The 25,253-nt window shown below is 36.7% G+C and overlaps 1 protein-coding gene across 4 annotated transcripts in view; it reads right to left on the bottom strand.

The window, feature by feature from the left end:
- Positions 1-25,253, bottom strand: part of Ash1l (ASH1 like histone lysine methyltransferase) — a 174,505-nt gene that overhangs the window by 106,488 nt on the left and 42,764 nt on the right. For all 4 annotated transcript variants that reach the window (XM_046421554.2, XM_058571916.1, XM_046421555.2 and 1 more), the window contains exon 3: positions 14,258-18,821. In XM_046421554.2, coding sequence (XP_046277510.1) covers positions 14,258-18,821 — 4,564 coding nt within the window. The remainder of the gene's footprint in view (positions 1-14,257; positions 18,822-25,253) is intronic.

Here is a 25,253-nt window from a genome sequence, read left to right as displayed (position 1 = left end):
CATTTCAATTTATTGTTAAGAATACATAAGTATTTCACAAGCAAACAGGGAATATAAGTGATAATTTCACAATTTACAAAATTTGGGGGATTAAAAAAAAACAACTGGGTGTATCATTACTCAGATCAAAGTTTCAGAAATATGTTTAAAAATTCTATACACATAAGTAAAGGAAGTAGAAATTACAGATAAATCACAAAAAAGGCCTATCTAAGTAAAATTGGCAGTATATATTGGTCACCAATATATTCTTTATTGGAAATAAAGCCCTTCATGTAAACCAGAAAGCAGGCTACTACTAAAAAGGGAAAATAAAAGAGAATCATAAATTGAGATAATAGACATAGGATATAAAGAATTTAAAATGAACTTGGAACTTGGACATGAGAAAGAGCCTTGAAACTAGTTATGACAGAGTCTGGATTTTATTTGGCTATTATTTGATGAACTTTAAAGATGAAGACAGGTTTTGAGAAATCACCTGTGTCAATTTAGATGAGAAAAGACTACTTTTCTAGCAAAAACAATAAGATGAAATTATGGATAAGAATGTTGGAAAGGTAAAAAAGGAAAAAAAAACACAAATGATTTAAGGATAAGATTCCGGAAATTCTACATTCTACACAAAAATGAGCAGATGTCAAGAAGCTACTTTGAAGTCAATTTGTTTCAAGAGATTTTAATGAATTCTACATAGGAAGAAGTGAAATAAACCTGAGATAAAAGATGCCTGGGTGTGAGGAAAATTCAAATAGGCAAAGATATCAGAATAACTAGAGGCAATTCCACTGTTGTGTCCATGTGAAGAAGGATAGAGACATCACAAAGAAAACATGACAATAAAAATTCAACCCATTTCATTGAAGCCAGAGCATCCTAGGCTAAAAAATGAGGAATTTCCTTAATGCCAAAATATAAATTAGTTAAGAAAACACAGTGTATGAAATTAATAGTTTGGTTTAATAGAACATATATTTCTTTAGTCTAAATTCAATATTAAAACATATTTCTTTAGTCTAAATTCAATATTAAAACTTCTATAACTGAGTTTTAGACACCTACTGGAGTTAAACACTATATATTCCCAAATAACTAGGCAATTATTTAAATAATTAGAACGTCTGATATATACAATGCTATAAGTATCTTTGGGTAAACTACTAAAAAAAAAAAAAACAGGTCAAGTGTGCTAGATTTGGAATGATAAAAGTAGTAGTCAGTTCAAAGATGATATAAATTTTCATGTATTTTGAAAGTTTTAGATATTTAAACTGTTCATTTCCACCAAAATTGAAGTATGTTATAAAATTTTACTTAAAAATATTTTTTGGGAGGGGCTGGGGATATATCTCAGTTGGTAGAGTGCTTGCCTTGCATGCACAAGGCCCTGGATTCAATCCCAAGCACCACACACACAAAAAGATTTACTTTTGTTATTCATAATTCATAATTATTTGGGAAGTGTGTTAACAACTAAAACAAAACTGGTTGTCATAAAAATGGTTACACAGTAACAGAATATGAACTTAAATAGCAAACTATTTATACATTTTTGATAAAGATTTTTAGTTCCCAGATTCAAGTTGTGAATCCTTTGCTTCACAGCTCACATCACCCCGGGGAATCTTCTTGTCGAAGAGCTGAATAAATGCTGAGATAAAAGCTAGATTTACAATAAAAACAGCTGTTTCCAATTGTGGGAAATGCTTTTATAGAAAGTAATACATTTTATTTGACTTGCCAATTAAATGTACAACAAGAGAGAATGATTCAGAGCCTATGCTGACGATTTCTAAGCTAAAAAGTCTGTTTTTCTCCCTCTAATTAGACTATTTCTCATAATGCCCAAATCAGATCATTTACTGAAATGGAATCCCTCTGGAAATTCCCAGAATTGTATTAACCACCACAATCAACTTTATGCTTTTATCTCCACATGTACATGTTATTTATGTGTGTATCTTAGATACAACTCTAGAGAAATTGTCTGAAATTAGAATATTCTGACTGATGCTTATAACCCTTCAGTTAAAAAGAAAACAAGAGCTGGGTGGTGTCTTAAATCTGTAAACCCAGCTACTAGGGAGGCTGAAGCAGGAAGATCCATAGTTCAAGGCCAGCTTGAGCAATTTAACTATACCCTGTCACAAAATTTTAAAAAAGGCCAAGGCTATAGCTCAATGGGAGGGCACATAAGGGTTCAAGTCTCAGTGGCACAAAAGAAAAAAAGAACTCAGTATGCTGCTTCAACCAGTATGCTTTCACAGTGGATACATTTTCCCCCCCAAACAAAAACATATAGGCTTCATTTACTTTAGGGACATAAATAGCCAATATAGAGTATATCACATAGATAATGCATACTATTTACAAAGCAGTAAATCACCAACACTAACGTCTCAGGGTCTGCATGTTTGATCACTTGTAAGCGATAAATACTAAATATAAAATATCACATGCTACTGTTTTGTCCATTTTGAAAATCAGGTTACAAGTTCTACCATGAGCTTTAAAAAAAAATGCTGAAAAACAGGAAGGAATCTCTGACATTCTGGATCAGATACTCTTTTTAACTAGAAGTATTTCATGTCTATCCAACATAGATCAATTAAAAAAAAGAATCCTTTCTAAGGATTGGGTGAGATCAGAAAACTTGATATAATATAAGTATGTAATGTGAAATTATTATTTAATTTGTGAAAGGCTGATTTCAGACTGGTAGTCTTTAAAGATTAATATAGAATAAAATGTAAATTAGAAAAAGAGGCCAAACACCACATAACTTATAAAAACTCATTAATTTGTTATTCTGCATTTTTCTTTTTATTTGGTACTTGGGGTTGAACTCAGAGGCACTCGACCACTGAACCACATATTTAAAAGAAAGTCTATCGAAAGAAAAGACTGGGCCAGGCATGGTAGCACAGCTTAGTAACACTCTATCTCAAAATAAAATTTAAAAGATGGGACCAGGCACAGTGGCCTACTCCTGTAATCCCAGCAGCTTAGGAGGCTAAGACAGGAGGATCACAAGTTCAAAGCCAGCCTCAGCAAAAGCAAGGCACTAAGCAACTCAGTGAGACCCTCTGTAAATAAAATATAAAATAGGGCTCAAGATGTGGCTCAGTGTTGAACTGCCCCTGAGTTCAGTCCCCAGTATCCCCCCAAAAAGAAAAAAAACTTAACATTGTCATAATACTATTAATAAAATTATAGAATTTGTCCAAATTTCACCAATTTTCCCAATCTCCTTTTCCTGTTTTAGGATCAAATCTAGAATATCTCCCTCCATTCTCCTTTAGTCTCCCCTCTGATCTTTAAAAGTTTTTCAATCTTTCCTAGTTTTCTCAGGTCCTTGATACTAAAATGTCCCCTCCCGCCCCCCCCATTAGACTGGGATTATGGAGTTTCAGAAAAAATACACAAGGATGAAGTTCTCTTATCACATTATATCAGAGAATACATAATATCATCACATCTTATCATAGGTGAAGTTTATATTATATGAGGTTAAGGGGATGCTGGCAGGCCTCTTTATGTTAAAGTTACTATTTTTACCTTTCTATTCTTTATTCCTTGGAAATGAGTCACTATTATCCAGCTTATATTCAAGTGGAGGGTAATTATCTCCAACTCCTAAAAGTGGATGACCTATATATTATTTGGAATTCTTCTGTAAAGAATTTTTGCCCCTTTTCTTCCATGTATTTATATAGCCAATAATTTATTTTTATCAGCATGAATTCATGGATATTTTTAAAGGTAATAACCTAAGAGTTGTAAGCACAAGAAGACCAGGCGGGACACAAACTTTACAGATCAGCCAAAAGCCTTTATTTAGGAATGGTGTCATGGATCTGATGGACCCACTCTTCTGGTGGAAAATGAGCCACTGAATAAAAAGAGGAGACTGGGCTTATGTAGGTTAAGTGTCTCAGCTTGAGCACTCAGGAATTTGGGGTCTGTTTTATTGGGCAAAATGGGAGGGAGTCTGAGGTTGGTGGTTAGTATCTGGGATTTATCTTACTGGGCCAGATGGAGGGCCTGGGTCAGTGGTTGGTATCCTAAAGGATTTGTTCAGGGAAGGATTAATGCTTTGGCCTCTTCCCAGAGACTGCCTTTCTAGGTTTGATGGACACCTCCTCCCCAGGGTTTGTTTTATCACCAGGAAAGAATGTACTAGGAAAGGCTTAATGCTCCCAATGTATGGTTGGCTTTCTCACTCCCCTTTTCTCAGGCCTATTTTGGGGTTTGTCATTTTCCATATCTAATAATATTTATTGTTTTATTCATTATTTATTATGTTGCTTAAATTGCCCCAGTTTTGCTTAATGGGAACTGTTTCAGGATAATAATGTTCTAAAGGTGATCAACAACTTTGTACAAAATATGAATGTTTTTTGGGCATTTTAATATAATACCAAATTAATGTAAAATGAATATATCTTATGTATGTGGTATATGGGAAGAAAAAACAATGGAAAATTCAGGAGATCAATTTAAAAGAACATATAGTTATGCTTTTTTAAAAAATGTTTTTTAGTTTTAATTGGACACAACACCTTCATTTTGTTTATTTGTTTGTTTATTTGTTTATTTAGTTTTATGTGGTGCTGAGGATTGAACCCAGTGCCTTGCACATGCTAGGCGAGTGCTCTACTGCTGATCCACAACCCCAGCTCCTAGTTATTCTTTTTAAAGTGATTTTTTAAATAGAAGATTTAAGCATGAGTAAAATTCATTGAAATTGCTAGAAAATAGAAAGACAACAGCAAAAATGAAAGGTGTAAATATCTTAATTATCAACATATCCCCTCTTTCCATTCACAAAACACATCCCAACTGCCTAACTGATCTAATACCTTGTCAGTCTTGACTATAAACTCCCTTAGGAAACCCATGTGAGTTGGGTGTGGTGGTGCTTGCCCAGGATTCCAGAGACTGGGAGGCTGAGTCAGGAAGATCACAAGTTCAAGGCCAGAGTTGGCAACTCATCAAGACGCTGCCTCAAAATAAAAAATAAAGGGTAAAGCCAGTCACACTGGCACATGCCTGTGATCCCAGAGGTTCCGGAGGCTGAGGTAGGAGGATTGGAAGTTCAAAGCCAGCCTCAGCAACTTACTGAGGCCCTAAGTAACTCAGTGGTTAAGTGCCTTGGGCTCCATCCCTGGTACCCGCCACCCACCCACCACCCGTCCACCCCCACAAAAAAATCATAGTCTGTGCACCCTAAATATTATCTTTTCTTTTTTGTGGCTTCCACAATAAGTCACTAAAATTTCAGGTTTGATTTCTTGTGCTATAGATCCATATGTCACAAAATAGCATGAAAGCCAAATCTGTTTTCTGTATTCAATCTTGTTCCCCCCAACCTTTTTTTTTTTTTTTTTTTTTGGTATCAGAGATTTAACCCAGGTGTGCTTAACCATTGAGCCACATAGGCAGCCCTTTTTAATTTTTGAGATAGGATCTCACTAAATTGCTCAGGGCCTTGCTAAATTGCTAAGGCTGGCTTTGAACTTTCAATCTTCCTGCCTCAGCCTCCCAAATCAATGGGAATACAGGTGTGGGCCCCAGTGCCAGGTTACCAATCTTTTCTTTTTGCATACCGCCTCATTTCACTTAATCTCATTACTATTCAACTAATTGCCCAAAAGGAGTACCTGGGAGCCATTCTAATATCCTTCACATTTCTTCTTATTTGTTCCTTCTGAATATGTCTTTTCTATCCATGACTTCAGGCCATCACACTATTTTGCTGAAACGGTTTCTAAACTGATCTCTTTTCTCTAATCCACCTTTCTTTCACATTGTCATCAATGTAGTCTCATCAAATCATTCTTCTGCTTAAAATCTTTAATTTCCTTTTGTTTACAGGGTAAACTTAAAACTTCTTGGTGTCTTATAAACAAAAAGCTTTATGATCTTTCCTTGTCCATTTTTCCAGCCTCATCTCTTAGGTTCCACATCAGGCTATTAATACTTAAAGAAGCACAGTTATCTCTAAGCCCCTGACAAAACTCATTTCTCAGTCAGAAATAGTTTTTACTCCTGGTTCTTTGTATGCTAAATTCAAAACCCTTTCTCAACTCTTTTTTAAAAGTGAGTCCCTTGTTTCTCTGTTCCTAAAAATACCTTGAAACATCCCACGATTTGTTGAGGGTAGAATTTAAAGTTATTGAGGGCTATTTTCCTTATACCTAGCACACAACACGCACAAAATAATGATTTACTGAAAGGTTACTCTTTTTTTAAAAAAATATTTTTATGTATATCTTTAGTTCTTGATGGACCTTTATTTTATTCATTTATTTATATGTGGTGCTGGGAATGAAACCCAGAGCCTCACACATGTTAAGTAAGTGCTCTACCACTGAGCCACAACCCCAGCCCAGGATAGTTACTCTTAAGGGAATATTTAAGAACAAAAGTCATATCCTTAATGTACACCTTAGGTAAATTAAGTTCTGTCCTTAAAAGGATCAAATTTGAAGATATCTGAGGTTGAAATTTTGCTAAATTTTATTTAAGCAAAAAATTTCCCTCAGTGTGTGTGCAAGCACACAGCACTGGGGACGGAACATAGAGGCACTCAACCACTGAAGCATGCTCGATCACTGAAGTAATCACTGAAGTGTTTCCCCAGCCCTTTAATTTTGAGACAGCAAGATACTGAGTTGCAGAGGCTTAGGATCCTACTTCCTCAGCCTCCCAGTAGCTCAACTGGTTTTTGCTAAAAGGTGTTCTCATGTTAAGTTAAAAAGGCACATTAAGTTCTTATTAGAAATGAGGAATTAGTTTGTGTGTTGACAGAGCTGAAGGGGAAGAGGGTGTAAAGGGAGCAGACTCAGGGGTTGAAGGGCTTTGAAGACTCTGGAGATTGAGAAGGTCCCTCTACTCATGTAGCTGGAGGAGTCCTCCCAGTCTCCTTGCTCCTGTGGGGTGAGAAGCCAAATAAGTTTTTTGGGGGGATGGGATAAAATGATGGAGAGAAAACTGGTGATAGGAACAGGTAGAGCCTGGTGGAAAACTGACCAAGAACCCAGCTTCCTGCTTGGTACTCAGACATCTAGTCCCCGTAATACACATGACCTTCTGGTCCCCATTCCCCACAGGAACCCAAAGTTAAAGCATCCCTTCCAAATCCCAGCTATCCCCCTTCCCTGTTGATTTCTCCTTGCCAGGGAACAGAGGCCAAGAGTCTCCAGGAAGAAGAGGATGGTAAGCAGGGATTCCTTCAGAATGAGCAGGTCTGGCTCCATCTGAATATCAGCCTTGGTAATGTGCTTCTCCACACACCATCTCTCCAACCTCCAAGAATCTTCTTCAAGCCCTGGGGTCTCATTCTTCTTCCCTGCAGACCTATCTCCCTCTGGATCTGGTGGCTGAGGATCAATCTGTTTCCTACAGGAACAAAGGGCCTCCTTCCACAGTCTCCAAAACTCTTCAAGCCTGGCTTCCACTCTACCCCCACATCCAGAAGAGAAAGAACAGCTCTACAAAACCATCCACAATGACCAGTGCCAAGGGATTAAAAAGGTCATCTTTGCTGTACCCAGGGGAACATGAGCTCCTGGAATTGAGGCTAGGAGTTCAGAACAGTGGTGATGGTGGGGTTAAATGGAGTAGTGAAGATTCCTGTACACATAATTGCTAAGACTTGAACCCCCAACCAACTCCTTTCTAACTCTTGGGGCTCAAGGTTGGGCAACTTACTACATGTCCTCAACATTGTTTGACAGGGGTATCAGAGACTGGAAGGTACAGAGAAATCACAATATTCACTGCTCGCATCTTCCCTGGGAACTGGACACAATGGAAGTATTCTGGGGATAGGCAAGTTAGGATAGTCATTTAATACCCTTCTCAAGTATGGGGGAGCCTGAGGCAAGTTAAGAAGATCCTAATCAGTGATCTCAGAAATATCTAGGAATCTCTTTTCTGAGCTGGGTCAAGCAGGGTATGAGGGCTCAGGTCTGCCCCTCCCAAGAAAAAACACAACACCCAAGGTTATAACCTAAGAGACAGCTCCACCTTCCTTCTCAGAAAAAAGGGGGAGGGTGGGCACAAAAACAGAGATTAAAACTCTTCTAGTCAGGCACAATGGCCTGCCTGCCTGTAATCCCAGCAGCTAGGGAGGCTGAAACTGGAGGATCAAGAATTCAAAGCCAGCCTCAGCAATAGGGAGGCACTTAACAACTCAGTGAGACTCTGTCTCTAAATAAAATGCAAAATAGGGCTGGGGGTGTGGCTCAGTGGTTCAGTCCCCCAGAGTTCAATACCCAGTACCAAAAAACAAAACCAAACAAAAAACAACAACAACAACAACCTCTTCTTCTACTCCAACTACCAGCTCCCTCTAGCCTCTTGGACTGAGGTGCCTACCTTTAGTTTTGCCAATCCTCCCTCTCCATCTCTGCTCTGAGTCTGTTTGATTTTTTGGTTATATAAATAATTGCAATACTCCCGAGGAATGGGAAGAAAAACCAAGTCACATCTACATTCTCTTAGCAGTAATTGGGAAGAAGATGGAGAGATTTCAAAAAACAGCAATTAGTAGAAGAATTTAGAGTTCTGATAAGAATATACCTGGTCTTTGTCTCTGGTTTCTGGCACAGCTTCAAAAGCTTTAGAATTCTGAGTGACAGGAATGTCTTTTGTTATGCCTTTGAGATGATTTACAGTAAGCCCTAGGATAACTGCAGAACAGGACCTGGTAGTCAGCCACATGATTATAAGTTTGAAACTTTGGACCAACCTAACTTCTAGGGGGCTAGAAACAGAGCTCAGTCACATAGTGGATTAGTTAATAAAAAATGCCTCTCATGAAAACCCAATAAAATTTCCAGGAACTGAGGTTCAGTGGAACGTCTATCTGGTGAACACAATAATATGCTAAGAGGGTAACATTCCCAGATTCTATAAGGAGAAGGTGTGTGGAAAGTCTTTGTCTCCCACCTCCATCAAATACTGTCTTATGCAGCAGCTCTTCAACTGGTTGCTCCTAATCTGTATCCTTTTTAATAAAACTGTAATCTAAACAGCACTTTCTGTAAATTCCAAAAATTGTTACAGCAAATTATCAAAATTGAAGGGGCTGTAGGAAATCCCAAATCTTTTGAAGACTGGGCAAAATCTGTATGGTTCAGAGACACTGAAATGTGTGACTGGCACCTGAAACAAAGGCAGTCTTTGTGATGGACTTTGTTCTTAACTTGTGGAGTCTTTTCACTAATTCCAGGCAGTTAACATCAAGAATAAAAGAATTCAAAGACATCCAGCTGATGACAGAGAATTGGTAATAGAACTTCAGTGAGGTCTTAGTATTTTTTTTTCATGTTATTTTTTAAAATAAAGAAAAGACAAGTTCTTATTCTTTACATAGATATGTCTGCATGTTTGACTTCCCTGCTATTTCTCTCAGTTCCATAGGAATGTGAAACCAGGTTCACATCCATCATTACATCCTGACTTCTGTAAATGCCCTCTTGGATATTTCAGTGTCCATGTAGATATTAACATTCAAATCACTTAATCCATCACCTCATATCACCTTCACCTTCTCCATCCTTTGTAAGGTCCTTCTCAAAGCTCTCAAATTAGGGACTTCAAATTCAAAAATTTCTTGCTTAAATAGCTTTGAAAAGGACCAGAAATAATACATAACAGGAAACTGTGATAACTATGGCAAATGGAAAAAAAGGAGGCACCAGCTAAAGGAGGTCTGCCACATCCAAGAAACATGAATTGATTGTTGCTAGATGTTCTAATTTTTTTGACAAGCAAAGTTCTAAATTTTTATGTGAAATGACCAGATTCTGAAATTTTAGCTATTTATCTTTTAAATCTGTAGAGATCACCATAAAGACTTATACATAAGCCAGAGGCTATTATTAACCATTTCTTTTACTTACAGAAGTTTCTTATAACTATCCAAGGCTCTTTTTTTCCTCACTCTTTATCTTTTCCCTAGAGAAGTAACATCACCCTGACTATACATATATGATTCATATGTATTTATGTGCAGTAAAATAGCTCATGTATCATTGATACATGATAAGCTGCATTATTTTTCAAAATACACAAATGTTACATATACATTTATTTTTCAAAATATACAAATATTTTCCAATACCAAGTTAGCAGCTGAAAAAGAACACACTAAACTAACTAAATGCATAAAGCCATGGAGAGATGAAGTTCTGTTCAAAATGCCTAATCATCCCACATGCTACAAATTTTCCTGCAAGGATTTATCATGTGACTTACCCCAATCTTTGTGCAAAAGAAACAAACAAGGTCAATAAACCAAAACAAGCTATCTCCAGTATCCCTACATTTACCAGCCAATGACATCCTTTTGTGTCTATAATTGAGCAGCTCTAATCCCTCTTGATGTTGTCTTCTATCAAACTACTTCCATCTTTTCCTCAAAAGTTTACACTTATCTTTATGTCTTTCTCTAATAATTGATTATCATATAATTTTTTTTTTTTTTGTATTTGATACCAGGGATTGAACCCAGATGTGCTCAACCACTGAGTCACATTCCCAGCCCTCCTTATAAAATATTTTATTCAGAGGCAGGGTCTTGCTAAGTTGCTTAAGCTCCTTATGCTGGTTTTAAAGTCATGATTCTCCTTCCTCAGCCTCCATAGTGCTAGGATTACAGGTGTGCACCACTGTACCAACTAAAGTGTCTTTTTAACTATTGCTGTTTCTATAATTATTATTTTGCTTGATATTCTGCACAGGTTTTAAAAGTCTGTTCCCAACTATATTTTACCCAGAAGGCCTTTTGTTTTTAGTGAATGATATTGCTAAAAAAAATTTTCAAAAACTCAGCAATGGGGCTAGGGTTGTGGCTCAATGTGAGCACTTGTCTGGCACACGTGAGGCCCTGGGTTCAATCCTCAGCTCCACATAAAAAGACAAATAAAATAAAGGTATTGTAGCCATCGATTTATTTATATATATATATTATATATATATATATATATATATATATTTATACACACACACGTATGTATATATAACAAAAAGCTCATAGTGAAATGCTTCAACCTCCCATCCAAACTTTCATAATGAGCCCCATAATTACATATCCAATTGTCTACTCAGTATCTCTACTTTAATCTTTTTTCAGGTACCTCAAACTATATATATTAGAGAGTTCAGGGCATAGCTCAATATTAGAGTGCTTGCCTAGCTTGTGCAAGGCCATGGATTAAATCCCCAGCACTACAAAACAAAAAACTGTACAACTATATTTATTAGAAAGTAAACATCAGGGGCTGGGGATATAGCTCAATTGAGAGAATGCTTGCCTTGCATGCACAAGGCCCTGGACTCAATCCCCACCACCACCAAATAAAAAAATAAAAAATAAAAAGAAAGAAAGTAAACATCAGCTGTTCCCTAAATCTGCTCATCCTTTAGCCTTCTGTGTCTCAGTACATGGCATCAATAATCTCCCAAATGTTCATACAAAAAGTGGTCTACCATTCTAGTCTAACCACCATCATATTATTTATATTACTACAATTCCTTTTATCCCCTCCAATTTAGTGTTTATACTGATGTCAGTATGATCATTCAATAATGCATATCTAAACTCAATTCTTCTGTATCTTTTGCCCTTAGTACAAAATTTTATTATATAGTCCGGCTGTTTTCTGTTACATCTTCTACCATTTACTCTTTTATATTCCTTATCCTACCACAGTGAAGCTTTTTTCCAGTTTATCTAATATCCCCATCACAGTGTAGCTTTTTTCAGTTTGTCTAACACCTAAGTTCTTTCCTAGTTCAGGATCTGCAGACATAATCTAAGCTAGGACTTATTATCCTTCAAGTTCCATTTTTTTTTTTTAAGTGGGAGGTGGGGGGTGGGAGTTACCGGGGATTGAACTCAGGAGCACTAGACCTCTGAACCACATCCCCATTTTATCAGAGACAGGGTCTCACTGAGTTACTCAGGCCTTGCCATTGCCGAGGCTGGTTTTGAACTCACGTTCCTCCTGTCTCATTCAAGTCCCACAATTTTAACCCTCGGGCCATAACTAATAACTCTACGTAATTAGATTCTTTTTGCCCTGTCCTTTATTCTCCATCTCTTCATTTTGTTATACTTACTTCAAAGCATCCTATTACATTAACTTCATAGCACGTTCTCAATTATGTCATTATTTGCTTTATTTCCTATTCATCTTCCTTCACTAAGCTAAAAATAAATGAGGTCAGATATCAGGTTTTTAAAAAATTTTTAGTTATAAATAATACCTTTATTTTATTTATTTATTTTTATGTGGTGCTGAGGATCAAATCCAGGGCTTCATATGTGCTAGATAAGCACTCTACCATTGAACTAAAGCTCCAGTTCCAAGATATCAGGTCTTTACTCTATACTATGTATCACTGAGTTAAACAGTGCTGTTGTTTTTGGAATAAATGAATGAACAAATGAATGAATAAATGAATGAGTGGGATTCTGTTTACACAGATAAGTGCTATTAATGCTTCAAGTGCAGTTAAGGGTCACTAAGGGAAACCTCCTCTGATTTAGCCCTTCCCCCATTTTATAATTTCATAGAACTGTTCTTTTTTTATATCCTTTAACACAATTTTAATGAAACAATGTGATTCTTTTCTGGTTGTTATCCATTACCTCCACTAAAATTCCCACAAAACAACAAACCTTTGTGCTTTAATTCCTATTATGTAACAAGAGCTCAAAAGGAGAATACCTGGTAAATAACAGATGCTCAAAAACTGTCACTGATTACATATTTGTTTTAAAAATTGTCAAATGAACCTCAATTTCTCCACTAAGCAGCTAATAAAGAAAGAAAAACAGTTTAAAAGCTCCTTGTCTGTTTCCCCCAATTCACAAGATTTTTTTTTTTAACTGACACAATATCTTTATCTTATTTATTTATTTTTATGTAGCGCTGACCATCAAAACCAGTGCCTCACATGTGCAAGGCAAATGTTCTATCACTGGGTCAAAACACCAGCCCCACAAGATTATTATCTTTTAGAGAAATAATTGCAACACTTGTGTGCTTGCTACATACAAATCAATGTACAAGCACTAAAATATCATTTACTTCTTAAAATATCTCTACTAATCCCATTATACAGGAGAGGGTATTGAAGCTAAGAAAGTCTTAAGAGAATCTGATGAAATCTATGGATTTTCTCTAGAAAAATATTCATGAACATACAACTTTTTTCCAGGTTTGTGCAGTTTCTTTTCTTTTTTAAGGGATGCTCTTTTTTTGTAATCATACACAGTAATATTTATTTATTTATTTGTTTTTTATTTATTTATTTATATGTAGTGCTGAGGATGGAACCCGGGGGCCTTGCACATGCGAGGCAAGTGCTCTACCGCTGAGTCATAACTCCAGCCCCGGTTTCTACAGTTTCTAGAGTTAATTTACAAGCCTTCAGAGTTGAGATCTGTGATAAATAATTTCTAACTTAGCTACGTGTTTTTGAATGGATAATGTTCTTTCTTGTTTTCTTTTTTAATTCAAGACATTTCTAGAGGATATGATTATATTATCTAGATCAATACCATTTCTTTTATATCTAATGGAAACTGCTTTTAAGAAGAGGTATTCTGCAAATAAAATCCCTGTAAATACTGAGTTAAATTTTACAAGGCTGAAAATATTCAGGTCTTACATTTTTTTTAAGACATATTATACAAGGTTAATAACATATTCTTCCTATAACATAAAAGCATTTATAATTGCTTTAAAAATCCTACTCTCTATTAACAGGTATCTCTCAGCTATTTCTTTTTTTTAAAAAAATATTTATTTTTTAGGTGTAGATCGACACAACTCAATGCCTTTATTTTTATGTGGTGCTGAGGATCCCGCCCGTGCAAGGCAAGCGCTCTACCACTTAGCCACAATCCCAGCCCCTCTCAACTATTTCTTAACAAATGGTATTGTGTACAGCCGTTTTGCAGGAGGAAAGTAAATAATTTTTTTTCCTGGTTTCCAAAAGTTGTGTAAAAAAATTTTTTTTGACAAAGATACCTCAGTTCAAGATTCAAAATTAATGCAAAGACATTTCTTATTTCTTTCATCTAAGAAACATGAGAACTTTGAAAAGATTTCAAAATACATTTATAAAAAGGTAATTTAAAAAAAGATTAAAAGTTCAACTACATGGTATCAGGCAACCAATGGGGAAAAAATTTATACTGAAACAAAAATAAAACAAGAAATAACCCTCTTACCTGTCAAGGTCTGTATAGCCCTTTCACTGGAAGGCAGTGGCTCCTTTCTGTGAGGTCGATTTAGTGAAGTGTCCTGTGCAGAAAAGAGTCCAGGACTGTCAGTTAATTTCTTCCGGCCACTGGAGTTAGGGTTTGAAACTCTGCAGCTGCCTATTGCACTTGTGAAAAGATTTGTATGTTCATCACCGCTGGCTGGCTCAGAGTTGGGAGTGAATCCTCCAAGGGATAGACTTGGAGAACTTTCTGAACAGTCAATTTGTAAAGGTGTCTGCAATCCCAAGGCTAAAGAACTAGCCTCTGAAGGCTCTCGGTGGACCCACTGTTCTTCTCTGTTCATTAAGCTCTTCGAAGGAGAGAGATGAGGACAGGACATGTGACACCGGTGCTTTTCCTTATGCTTATATCGCTCTCCAACAGTATCCTTTCCAAATCGATAGCGTTTCAAAGATTCCAGGACAGATCTGGAAGAGCCAGTGTCCATGGAAACCTGGGGTTGTTCAGAAGAACGGTGTTCTCTATGTTTGTGACGGTGCCTGTGTTTGTGCTCAACCATCCAACCATAGGCCATCTCAGGAGGTACGCTGGGGTAGGTACTCATGGATAGGAGAGGAGTCCTGCTGGTTGTAAGAAAGGCCTCCTGTCTAAGTAGTTTATGCTTTTTCTTATGGTATTTAGTGGGATTGAGAAGTAAATGACCAGCATGCATATAGGAAGGAGGTGGAAGTGGAGTGGTGAAAGAAGGAGATGGAGGAGGTGGATAAAGAGTGGGAGGATACCTTCCATAGTAACCTAATCCTATGGGAGCAGCTGAAAGGGGTGAAGGAGAATAAGGCATGCCATAAGAGGGATAGAATCCAGTACTAGAAAGAGGAAAACTAAGGCTGTGCATAAAAGGCATTTCAGCCATTGCCTCCCTCATTTTAGGGGGCCTCCCTCTTTTCTTTTTTAAGTCAGGTTTTCGAATGTAGTGCAAAGGATCTAAAGGAAACGAAGGATGTGTATAGAAACTATTAAAGTTGATTCGAAAAATAGTTGGCAAAAGATCTCGGGGGATAAAATGATGACTTCGATGGGTGATCCGAATTTCACTTAGACGACTTATTAGTTCCTCCAGCTCTGCAATGAAGTCTGGATCCTGTCTATTTCGGAGTTGGGGATATTTCTTTTTCCGTTTTCGTTTCTGTCTTTTCATCTTGTCATAGCTGAGGTAATCATGACTCCTGCGCTTACATTTGTGTTTATGTTTTTCTTTAAGACTGCTAAGGACTGTAGAGGTTTCAGGGGGAATCAGAGAAACATGCTCAAAAGAATGCCTTCTCTTTTTTTGTCCACAAAATTTCTCTGCCCTGTCGGATGTGCTGTTATTATCTGTTCCAATTCCACTATCACTGGGAATGGTCTCATCACTATGAGACTCACTAATTGGGGAAGGAGTAGCTTCTTTCAGAGATGTGAGTTCACTCAAGTGTGAAGGAGAATTTGGCAACAAAGTAGGAGGAGATAACCGCCTCCTCCCCTTTGAAGCCTTTTTCATTGCAAGAGTCTGAATCATATTACCCTGTCTAGAGTGCAAATGCAAATATGGCACTGAACTGGGTTCAACAAATCCTGCATCACTACTAACAGGGCTTTGACCTCCACTAGTACCAGAAGACTGAGAGCAAATAGGTGATGGAAGAATCTCAGAACTACTAGCAGATGAAGGCAGTAAAGGGGGAAGGATCTGTCCTAATGCTGAACCAGCTGCCTGTTGAGCGGTTTGCTCAAGGACCGCAAGGCTGGTAGGGCTACCAGAAAGAATGCCATTTAAGACAGTTTTTGGTTTGCGTCCCCTTCTCTTTCCTATGTAAATGGTTCCTTTCTTGCTGACATTTATTTGTTGGCCCAATTTAGAGCCAAATGTGGCAGCAAGACTTGATACTGTATTATGAAGTTTGGATTGCACTTTCCCTTTATTACTTGATTCTACAGAACTTGAAAGAATCTGATTCAACAGCTTCTTTCTCTTTAAAGTCTTCATTTTATTTATTTTGCGGATAATTGTCTTCATTAATTGTCCATTGTTTCTTTTGGTAATTTTTTTATCTGGTTCCATCTCAAGGTCACTCATACTACAGACACTTGGCCTGTGACTGTCATCTAAGTCATCTGGATCCGGAAGCTGATCCTCACTCTCAAAGAAATCACTGCTACTTCTATGGTTTTCACTTTCAGATTCTAACTTGCTTGGACTTTCTGTAGCAACAAATGGAGCCACTGATAGTACAGGTGGCTTCATTTTGACTGGTGACCTCATTTGCCTCTTAGGTCTACCTCTCTTTTTTGGAAAAGGTGATATAGAGAGACTTTGTTTGAAGGAAGGAATTTCAATTTCTGGCTGTAAAATTGGGGGTTCTTGTTCTTCTTTAGATTGTAAAGAAAAAACTTTAGAGGCAGGGATTTTTAAAGTCCTTTTAGGTGGACCTTCTAGTTGAGGCATCTCCTTAGATTTAGGCCTTCCTCTTTTGGGCTTATAAATATCAGACAAAAGGTCACTAGAGACACACATACTGGAGGATAGTTTGTGAGTAGCAAATGACTTATGAGATGGTTTATCACCATCAGTTAAGAGAGCAAGAGATGAAGTTGTGGATTTGCTCAACTTTGGCAATCGGCGTTTAAGGAAGTCATGATCTACAAATGAAGATGATCCAATGTTTTTCATAAACTTGGCCGGCTCAGAATTACTATTTGATAGTGAATTACATGAAACATTTTTAAAAAGCTCTGATCTTTCTAATTCTAGCCCTTTTGGAGACCGGCATGTGCTTCTTGCCACCACTTTAGTCCATCGAGGTTTTCTTCCTTTTCTTTTTTTTAATGGTTTGGACTGCAAACTAGTGCTTAGGCTTTCAGCAACTTGGCAGTGTTTGTCTGATGCAGATACTGCACCTAGTTTTAGAAAAGGTTTGTTACTAAATAAACTAGTGAAGTTAACAACTGAAGGAGTAATTGTATGAATACTGGATTCAGAAGTCAAACTTGACTTTTTCCCCAAGGAAGAGCTTATTCTTGGAATATCTATATGTGTAGTTTTTGAATCATTTAGCTCTTTATCAACCCCTTTAGACTCAATACTTATGCTATGACCCATTGACCTATGACCAACATTCAAGTGGGTATTTTCAGAAGTAAACTGGTTTTTTCCAACAGATTCAGAAATTTCTTCCATTAGTTCTGTGGTAGGACTTAAAAGTAACGGATTCGGAGCCAACTGTGAAGAATTTTCAGGGGGACTTCTGGTTAAAGGATTAATAGATACAGTAGGTGATGGGGAAGGGAGATTGCTTTCTCCTACTGCACTAAAAGGGGATTTAGCTGTAGATGCATCAGAAGCTCCTCCCAATTGAAAGTCTGGAGAAGTGCAATATACAGGAGGTTGCTTTTCATGCTTTGAGGTTTCAAAAGATCCCCTTTCACTGGATGAGAAACTGTCTTGCTGAATGCACGTTCCTTCATTAAACATTTCTTTCTCCAAATTAATGATTTCTTTTCGGACTGAGAACTTTTCCAATATGCTTTCTTTACTCTGCCTTATAACATTCTTTTCAAAAGTTTTGCTGGTGGCACTGTCTTTCAGGGATTCAGAAAGTTCTTGACTTTCATGATTACTGATGTTTGTACTACAAGAAGCCTTAAGTGGTTCCTGAGTGGGGAGCAGTGCTTCGGCTTTAAGGTTTATGGCATCTTTGCCGACCAGTCCTGCCATAGGACAACTCACTAGTTTTTTACCAATGTCCTTATTAACCAATCCCATTGTAGAACTTGCTACAATCTTCTTTGCACAGTCCTTGGTGACTAGGCCAACAGTAGAACCTAATTTCTTTCCCAAGTCTTTATTAACCAGTCCAACCACAGTGCCAAGTCCTAACTTCTTGCCAGACTCCTTATTCACTAAACCTGGAACAATACCAATTCCTAGCTTCTTTCCTGAATCCTTGCTCAGCAGTCCTACTGTAGTGATAGTTCCTGGCTTTTTGCCTAAATCTTTATTAATGAATACCGCCGTAGTGCCAGCTCCCAATTTTTTCACAGAGTCCTTGTTGACCAATCCTACTGCTGCATTAAACACTGGCTTTTTCCCAGGATCTTTGGTTACCAATCCAACTGCTGTGCTGATAGTTGGTTTTTTAATTAAATCCTTATGTATTATTCCAGCTACGGAGCCTATGCCAGCTTTCCTGATCAAATCCTTGCTAACCAATCCTGTTGTTGTGCCAGTTCCCAACTTCTTCGGTTTTGTCTTGGAAGACTTGGAAGGAGGACAAGTAGCAATGAGCTGGGCCAACTTTTCTGTTACACTAGTTCCTCCATTAAGTAATGCTCTGTCCTTTAATTCAGGATCACGGCTACCAACAAGAGAAGATGGTGTTCCATTAATGTAATCTGCCATTTCTGAGTGTACTGGAGAAAGCTTCTTAGACAAAGGATTGCTTTCTCCCTGTGAATGAAGATGGATACTTTCTTCAGACTGACATTCAATGGCTGCAACATCACCTGTTTTCTTGTACAACTTTGAAGGGTCCTAAAATTTGAACAAGAAAAAGGTTTCAGAGAGTAAACCTTTAACAATTCAACTTTGCATTATAATCCAATAAATGTCACATATCAGCTACTACAGATAACAGAGCTTTTAAAAAACCCTGTGCTACACTAAATGTCATAATACATTAATTTATCTGTTGCTATATCAGAAACCATCAAGATATGTTTGTTGACCTTACATCATATAAATCTATACATCACAGAATCTTTAGAAGTATCTCTATAATATTCTTTGACATTGTTTTAAACAGAAAATTAGTAGTTTCTACTTTCACTTTACTTTTGATTGATTACACATTAAGCATATGAATGTACTGTTTGTGAAAAGACAAATATTTCTAGCTAAGGCCCTCTTTTTCTTTCTTTCTTTCTTTTTTTGATTGTAGATGAACACAACACCTTTATTTTTATGTGATGCTGAGGGTCAAGCCCAGTGCCTCACATGTGCTGGGCAAGCATCCAACCACTGAGCCACTATCCCAGGCCATAGCTAAGGTCTTCTTTCAAAATAAAAGTTCACTAACTCCTTCGTTGACTTCAATGACACCAAACCAAAATGGGGCAATCCTGACCTATTTCTACTCCTTTAACTCATTCTAAATATAGTCCTGAAGAGAGCAGATAAAAGCTCTCTTAATGTGGGAAAACTAGAAAAAACAATTTTAAAATTCTTATTTTCGGCAGAATATGTTTTGAGATGAAATCTTACACTAAAAGCCATTTATCCTAAGTAAGTTATTGTATACTGCAATCTAATTCATGAGTCCTCACTATGTACTTTACCAATAAATTCACTACTTCACACAATAGTCTATTTTACTTTGGGACAACCAATAATAAATAGTTCTCTCTAAATATAAAATAATCATGAAAAACCTGAAAAAATGTAAAGATATGTGGTGTTTGTGGCTAGGAAGACATAAAGATAATAAGTTTGCCAAAGCAAATTTGGTACCAGAATGAAGACAGGTGATGAACTAGTGAGTCACATCCCCATTTTTATTTTTTATTTTGAGACAAGGTCTTGCTAAATTGCTTAGAGACCTAGCTGTTGGGATTACAGGTGTGTGCCACTATTCCTGGCTATATATTTTGTTTTTATCTGTGCTAGGAATCAAAACCCAGGGCCTTATGTCAAGTAAGCCTTCTACCATTAATCTATATGTCCAGTCCAAAACTTACAAAAAAAAAAGATCCCAAAACACATCAAACTGTATCAGAGATTACATAATAATATGTGAAATTATTTTTATTACTTTAAAGCATGATATTTAGATGACATCCAGAGTGTCAAGAGTTGTATTGTAGCTCAGCGGTAATCAGTCTTGCCTAGCAGGTATAAGGCACTAAGTTTGCTCCACAGCAAAACATAAAAATATTTATAAATAGTAAAATAAACAGTAAAGGTATTAAAAAAAGAGATTACATTTGGAATTCAAGCTTGCCATAAGTTCTGGGGGCTGGGATGTAGGTTGGTTGATTGCTTGCTTGCCTAGTTAGTGAACAAGACCCTCAGTTTGATCTCCAGCACTGGGGTTGGGCAGGGGAGTATTTCCCTCAGAGTAAACATAAAGTGAAATACACTTTGTTATTTTTCTGTAATTTTCAAGATTCACTTTCTCAAATAACAGAATAAGTCTAATAATTTTTCTTCCCAATAGCATTTCAAATATTTAAATTCAGTCAGAATATTTAATCTTTTGCTTCAGTTATACTTCTTTCTAGTCCATTTCTAATTAGGACATTTCAATTTGTAAATATTCCTCTTTCCATGTGGCACCTATATTGAAGCACAATATACTCAATATTTGACAGACACAGAATAAAGAAAAGTGTCTCTTCTTCTGGACTGGACCCTAACATTTGGCCAAGAAGAAACTCGAGGGGGGCCAACCTCATATTCATATTCTTTCCCCTTCCCTACCCCTCTTTTTCATATTCATCGTCCCCCCTCCCCAGCCACACACACTTTTTAGAGAGACAGGGTCTTCCTATATGCCCAGGATGGTCTTAATCTCCTGGACTCAAGTAATACTCTCCATTCTGAGCCTCCCAAGTAGCTGGAAGAGATTTGCTGAGGATCGAACCCAGGGCCTCACATGGTAAGCAAGCACTCTACCACTGAGCTACAGCCACAGCACTGGAAGAGATCCTTAAAAATGTCTTCCAATAGCTTCCCATTCTATCATATAAAGAATCCCTTTCTTCCATGTTTATTTTTTAAACATTAAAAGACTTCATTGTTTTAAATATTTAAAAGTATTTTTATACTCCAAAATTATGGCACTTTCAATTTTAAGTTACCCTTTAAACAAACTATAAGTATATGCATTACATGAATAAAGGTCACAAGCAATACTGAACTAAAAGAAGCTAGAACACTAGAGTGTATATGACATAACTTCATTAATATGAAGTTCACAAATACACCTAACAATTTATGATAGTAAAAGTCAAGCCAGGTGTGGTGGTGATGACTATAAAACCCAGCTACTTGGTAAGTTGAGGGGAGGATTGCCTGTCTGGCTAATTTAGCAAGACTTGATTCAATAAAAAACAAAACCTGCTAGGGATGTAGCTCAGTCACTGGAGGTCCTTGGGCTAGAACCCCAATAATGAGAAGAAGGGTTGGGGGAGCAAATAAAGAAAAAAAGTTAAGAAAAGGATTACCTTTGATATAGATGGTAATGAGACAAAAACCAGGGAGGCCATGGTGGATGTTGGTAATGTTCTATTTCTTAAATTGAATGCTGGTTATACAGGCATGGTGGCACACGCCTGTAATCCCAGCAGCTTGGAGGCTGAGGCAGGAGGATCAGGAATTCAAAGCCAGCCTCAGCAACTTAGCAAGGCCCTAATCAATTTAGTGAGACTCTGTCTCTAAATAAAAATACATAAAAAATGGCTAGGGATGTGGCTCAGTTGTTAAGCTCCAATGGGGTCAATCCCCAGTACAAAAAAAAAAAAAAAAAAAATCAATGCTGATTGTGACTGGAAACTGGGACTATAAAACTTCACAGAGTTGTCACACTTTGGATTTGCACACTTTTCTATGTATATATCATACTTCAATAATAAAACATTATTTAAAATTTGTCTGTTCAGAAAATAGAAACATCCATTTCCCTTAATTAGTTAAAGGATCTGCTCAAATCTGATTGTTTGCTTCTGCCAGAAATAAATTATCTCGGATAAATTAACTGAGTACAGAGTACTCAGAACTGAGTACATTGTAAACCTGGTAGAGTAGCACAATGGAAGCCCTGGGTTAAATTCCCAGTACCACACACACACATACACACACAGACACACACACTCAAAAGGAAAAAATTAAAACACACAAACATAAGTGCAGCCTAAAATGGCTAGTATCTCCTTATGATTAAAGGGGTTAAAGACATACAGAGATGAATAATTTGGGGTTGGTTTTAAAAATCATTTGATAAAAATCCTGACATTAGATAAACTGAATAAATAAGACAATGTTATTAAGATGTTTGAAAACTAAGGCTCGGGATGTGGCTCAAGTGGTAGCACGCTCGCCTGGCTTGCGAGCAGCCCAGGTTCGATCCTCAGCACCACATACAAACAAAGATGTTGTGTCCGCCGAAAACTAAAAAATAAATATTAAAAAAAAAAGATTTTTGAAAACTATATTTGGTACTGGTGATTTTTTCTTCTTACATTTATAAGGATGCTTTTTTTGTGGGGGGGAGGGTACCAGGGATTGAACTCGGGGCACTCAACCACTGCACCACAACCTTAGCCCTATTTTGTAGTTTATTAGAGATAGGGTCTCACTGAATTGCTTAGCACCTCACTTAATTGCTGAGACTAGCTTTGAACTTTTGATCCTCCTGCCTCCGCCTCCTGATCTGCTGGGATTACAGGCATGCATCGTCATGCCTGGCTTTTTTTTTTTTTTAATATTTTATTTTGGGGCTGGGGATATACCTCAGTTTGTAGAGTGTCTACCTTACATGCACAAAGTCCTGGGTTCAATCCCCAGCAACACACACACCAAAAAAATTAGTTGCAGGTGGACACAATACCTTTATTTTTGTAAGGATAGAACCCAGGGCCTCACGCATGCTAGGTGAGCACTCTATTGCTGAACATTTTTAAAGGAAAACTGTTAATAAGAGCTATCATTTTAAGAGAGTATATTATGTATTAGGCATCAAGAAAGATTCTGCATTAAAATATCCCATTAGGTATATAATTTTTTTTAATAGGAAAATAAGTTCTTTGGATTGTACCAGTGTAAATTTTCTCATTTTGATACTGTTCTATAGTTACATAAGATTTTACCATTAAGGGAAGCTGAATGAAGTATACATAAAACCTCTCTGTTACTTTTGCAATTTCTTGTTCAATCTATAATGACTTCAATATAGTTTGAAAAGGAAAAAAAAAGGGGGAGGGTACAAAACTACTTGCTGGTTTATAGCCCACTTACTATAATCAATACAATGAAGAGACTTATATGCAAATAAACTAAGAGATTATAAATTCAATGTTCTCATATTAGTCATTAATTCAGAAAAATCAAACTCCTACTGGGTGGAACTTAAATACTTTTTTCTTTTTTGCTACAATAAATAATATAATGATATCCAACTGTATATATCTTTGCATAGTTGTCCAACTCCTTCAGATAATTTTTTTTTTTCCAGCAGGCATTGGTGGATAATGGGGATTAAACTTAGCCTCCCCAGACCTTTTATCTTTTTTGAAACAGGGTCTGGCTAAGTTGCTTAAGATGAATTTGTAAAGGTGAAACTGCTAGGCTAAAGGGATGCACATGTATCAGTTATACATTCTGGACAGTTAAATGCAATGAAGATTTTTCGTTCCCATTATCAGTTTTTAAGATTTCACAACTGATAGAAACACTTTCTTTTGCACATCTATTTCAATTTCATCTTATTACATGATTTTTCTTACTTTTTGATGTCTTAATCAGTAAAATAGCTGTTCAAGGTCTTGATATACATTATTTTTCTAAATTGAAAATTTAAAATGTGAATGCAGAAGAGCCCTTAATAATTTAGAAATATAGTCTTCTGTTGGTATTTGACGGGTGACTAGCTTCCGAAAATCCAATTCAAATAACAAAATCCTCAGGTGCTGAAGTCTGTTACATAAAATGTTATTTGCGTATAACCTATTCATCTTCTTAAATCCTTTAAATCATCTATTATGTATAATACCTAACAACATAAATGCTATGTAAATAGCACACTGTATTGTTTAGGGAATAAGTCTGTACATGTTCAGTACAGATGCAACCATAGTAGGCCTAACTATACAGTACACAAATGAGATGCAAGGGAAACAATTCTCAAATAAGTGCTGGAGAGAGGTTGAGGATCTGCAAAATGGTAGTAGACTATCGCAGGTTATACATAAACACATCACTTCATCTGTGTGAATTCAGTGAAGCACAGGTACATAGAAAATACAAGTGTTACTTTTTGGGACTTTCCTGCTGGATTTGTATGTGTGTGTGTGAGTAAAAAAGGCGGGGGGGGGGTATTTTCAATCTGTAGTTGGTTGAATGCACAGATGCAGAATCTAAAGTTAACAGTCCTTAGTTTCTTACCAATTTACCAGTTGTCTTTCATCTCTTAGTATTTTTCTTGGAGAAGTTATCATCTTTTATGTATTCAAATACTCAGGAAGACCAGTTACTAATTATCTCACATAGTGTATGTCATTTAATCTTTACAACCACCACGATGCAATTATAATAATTATTCTCATTTTAATAAAGAGAAATTTAGACATTAGCTAACATGTTCACTATATATATATATATATTTTTTTTTTTGGTTTATTTTATCGAACCCAGAGCCTTGCATGTGCTAGGTGAGCACTCTAACAATGAGCCACAACCCCAGCACCATATTTTGTATTTTATTTGAAGACAGGGTCTCTCACGGAGTTACTTAGCACCTCACTTTTGCTTAGGCTGGCTTTGAACTTGCAATCCTCCTGCCTCAGCCTCCCTAACTGCTGGGATTACAGGCCACTGTGCCAAGTTTGTACCTTAACTTTTTTTCAACACAGGATGCCCATTAGAAATTTCTGTTACTGACCAATTATAGTTTACTACCAACTATAATCATATTATAGTTGGTAGTAAACTATTCTTTCCTACGTTATCCTTTGTATTTCTGTGGTATCACTTAATCTCCTTTTGTACCTGTGATTTTATTGAAGTCGTCTTTTTTTAGTCTAGCCTCAAGTCTAATAATTTTATCTTTCAAAAAAATCCAATCTTTGTTTTGTTGATTTTTTTAGTTGTTTTTCTAGTCTCTTTTTCATTAGTTCCCATTCTGATTTTTAATGGAACAGAGACCAAAAATGAATCCATGCATTTACAGCCAACTGATTTTTTTACAAAGGT

The sequence above is a fragment of the Marmota monax genome, unplaced genomic scaffold (assembly GCF_021218885.2).
Source record: "Marmota monax isolate L192 unplaced genomic scaffold, Marmota_monax_Labrador192_F-V1.1 WCK01_AAM20220418_F8-fsc00108, whole genome shotgun sequence".
Taxonomy (NCBI): Eukaryota; Metazoa; Chordata; class Mammalia; order Rodentia; family Sciuridae; genus Marmota; species Marmota monax.
This window is presented reverse-complemented; position numbering and strand designations above follow the sequence as displayed.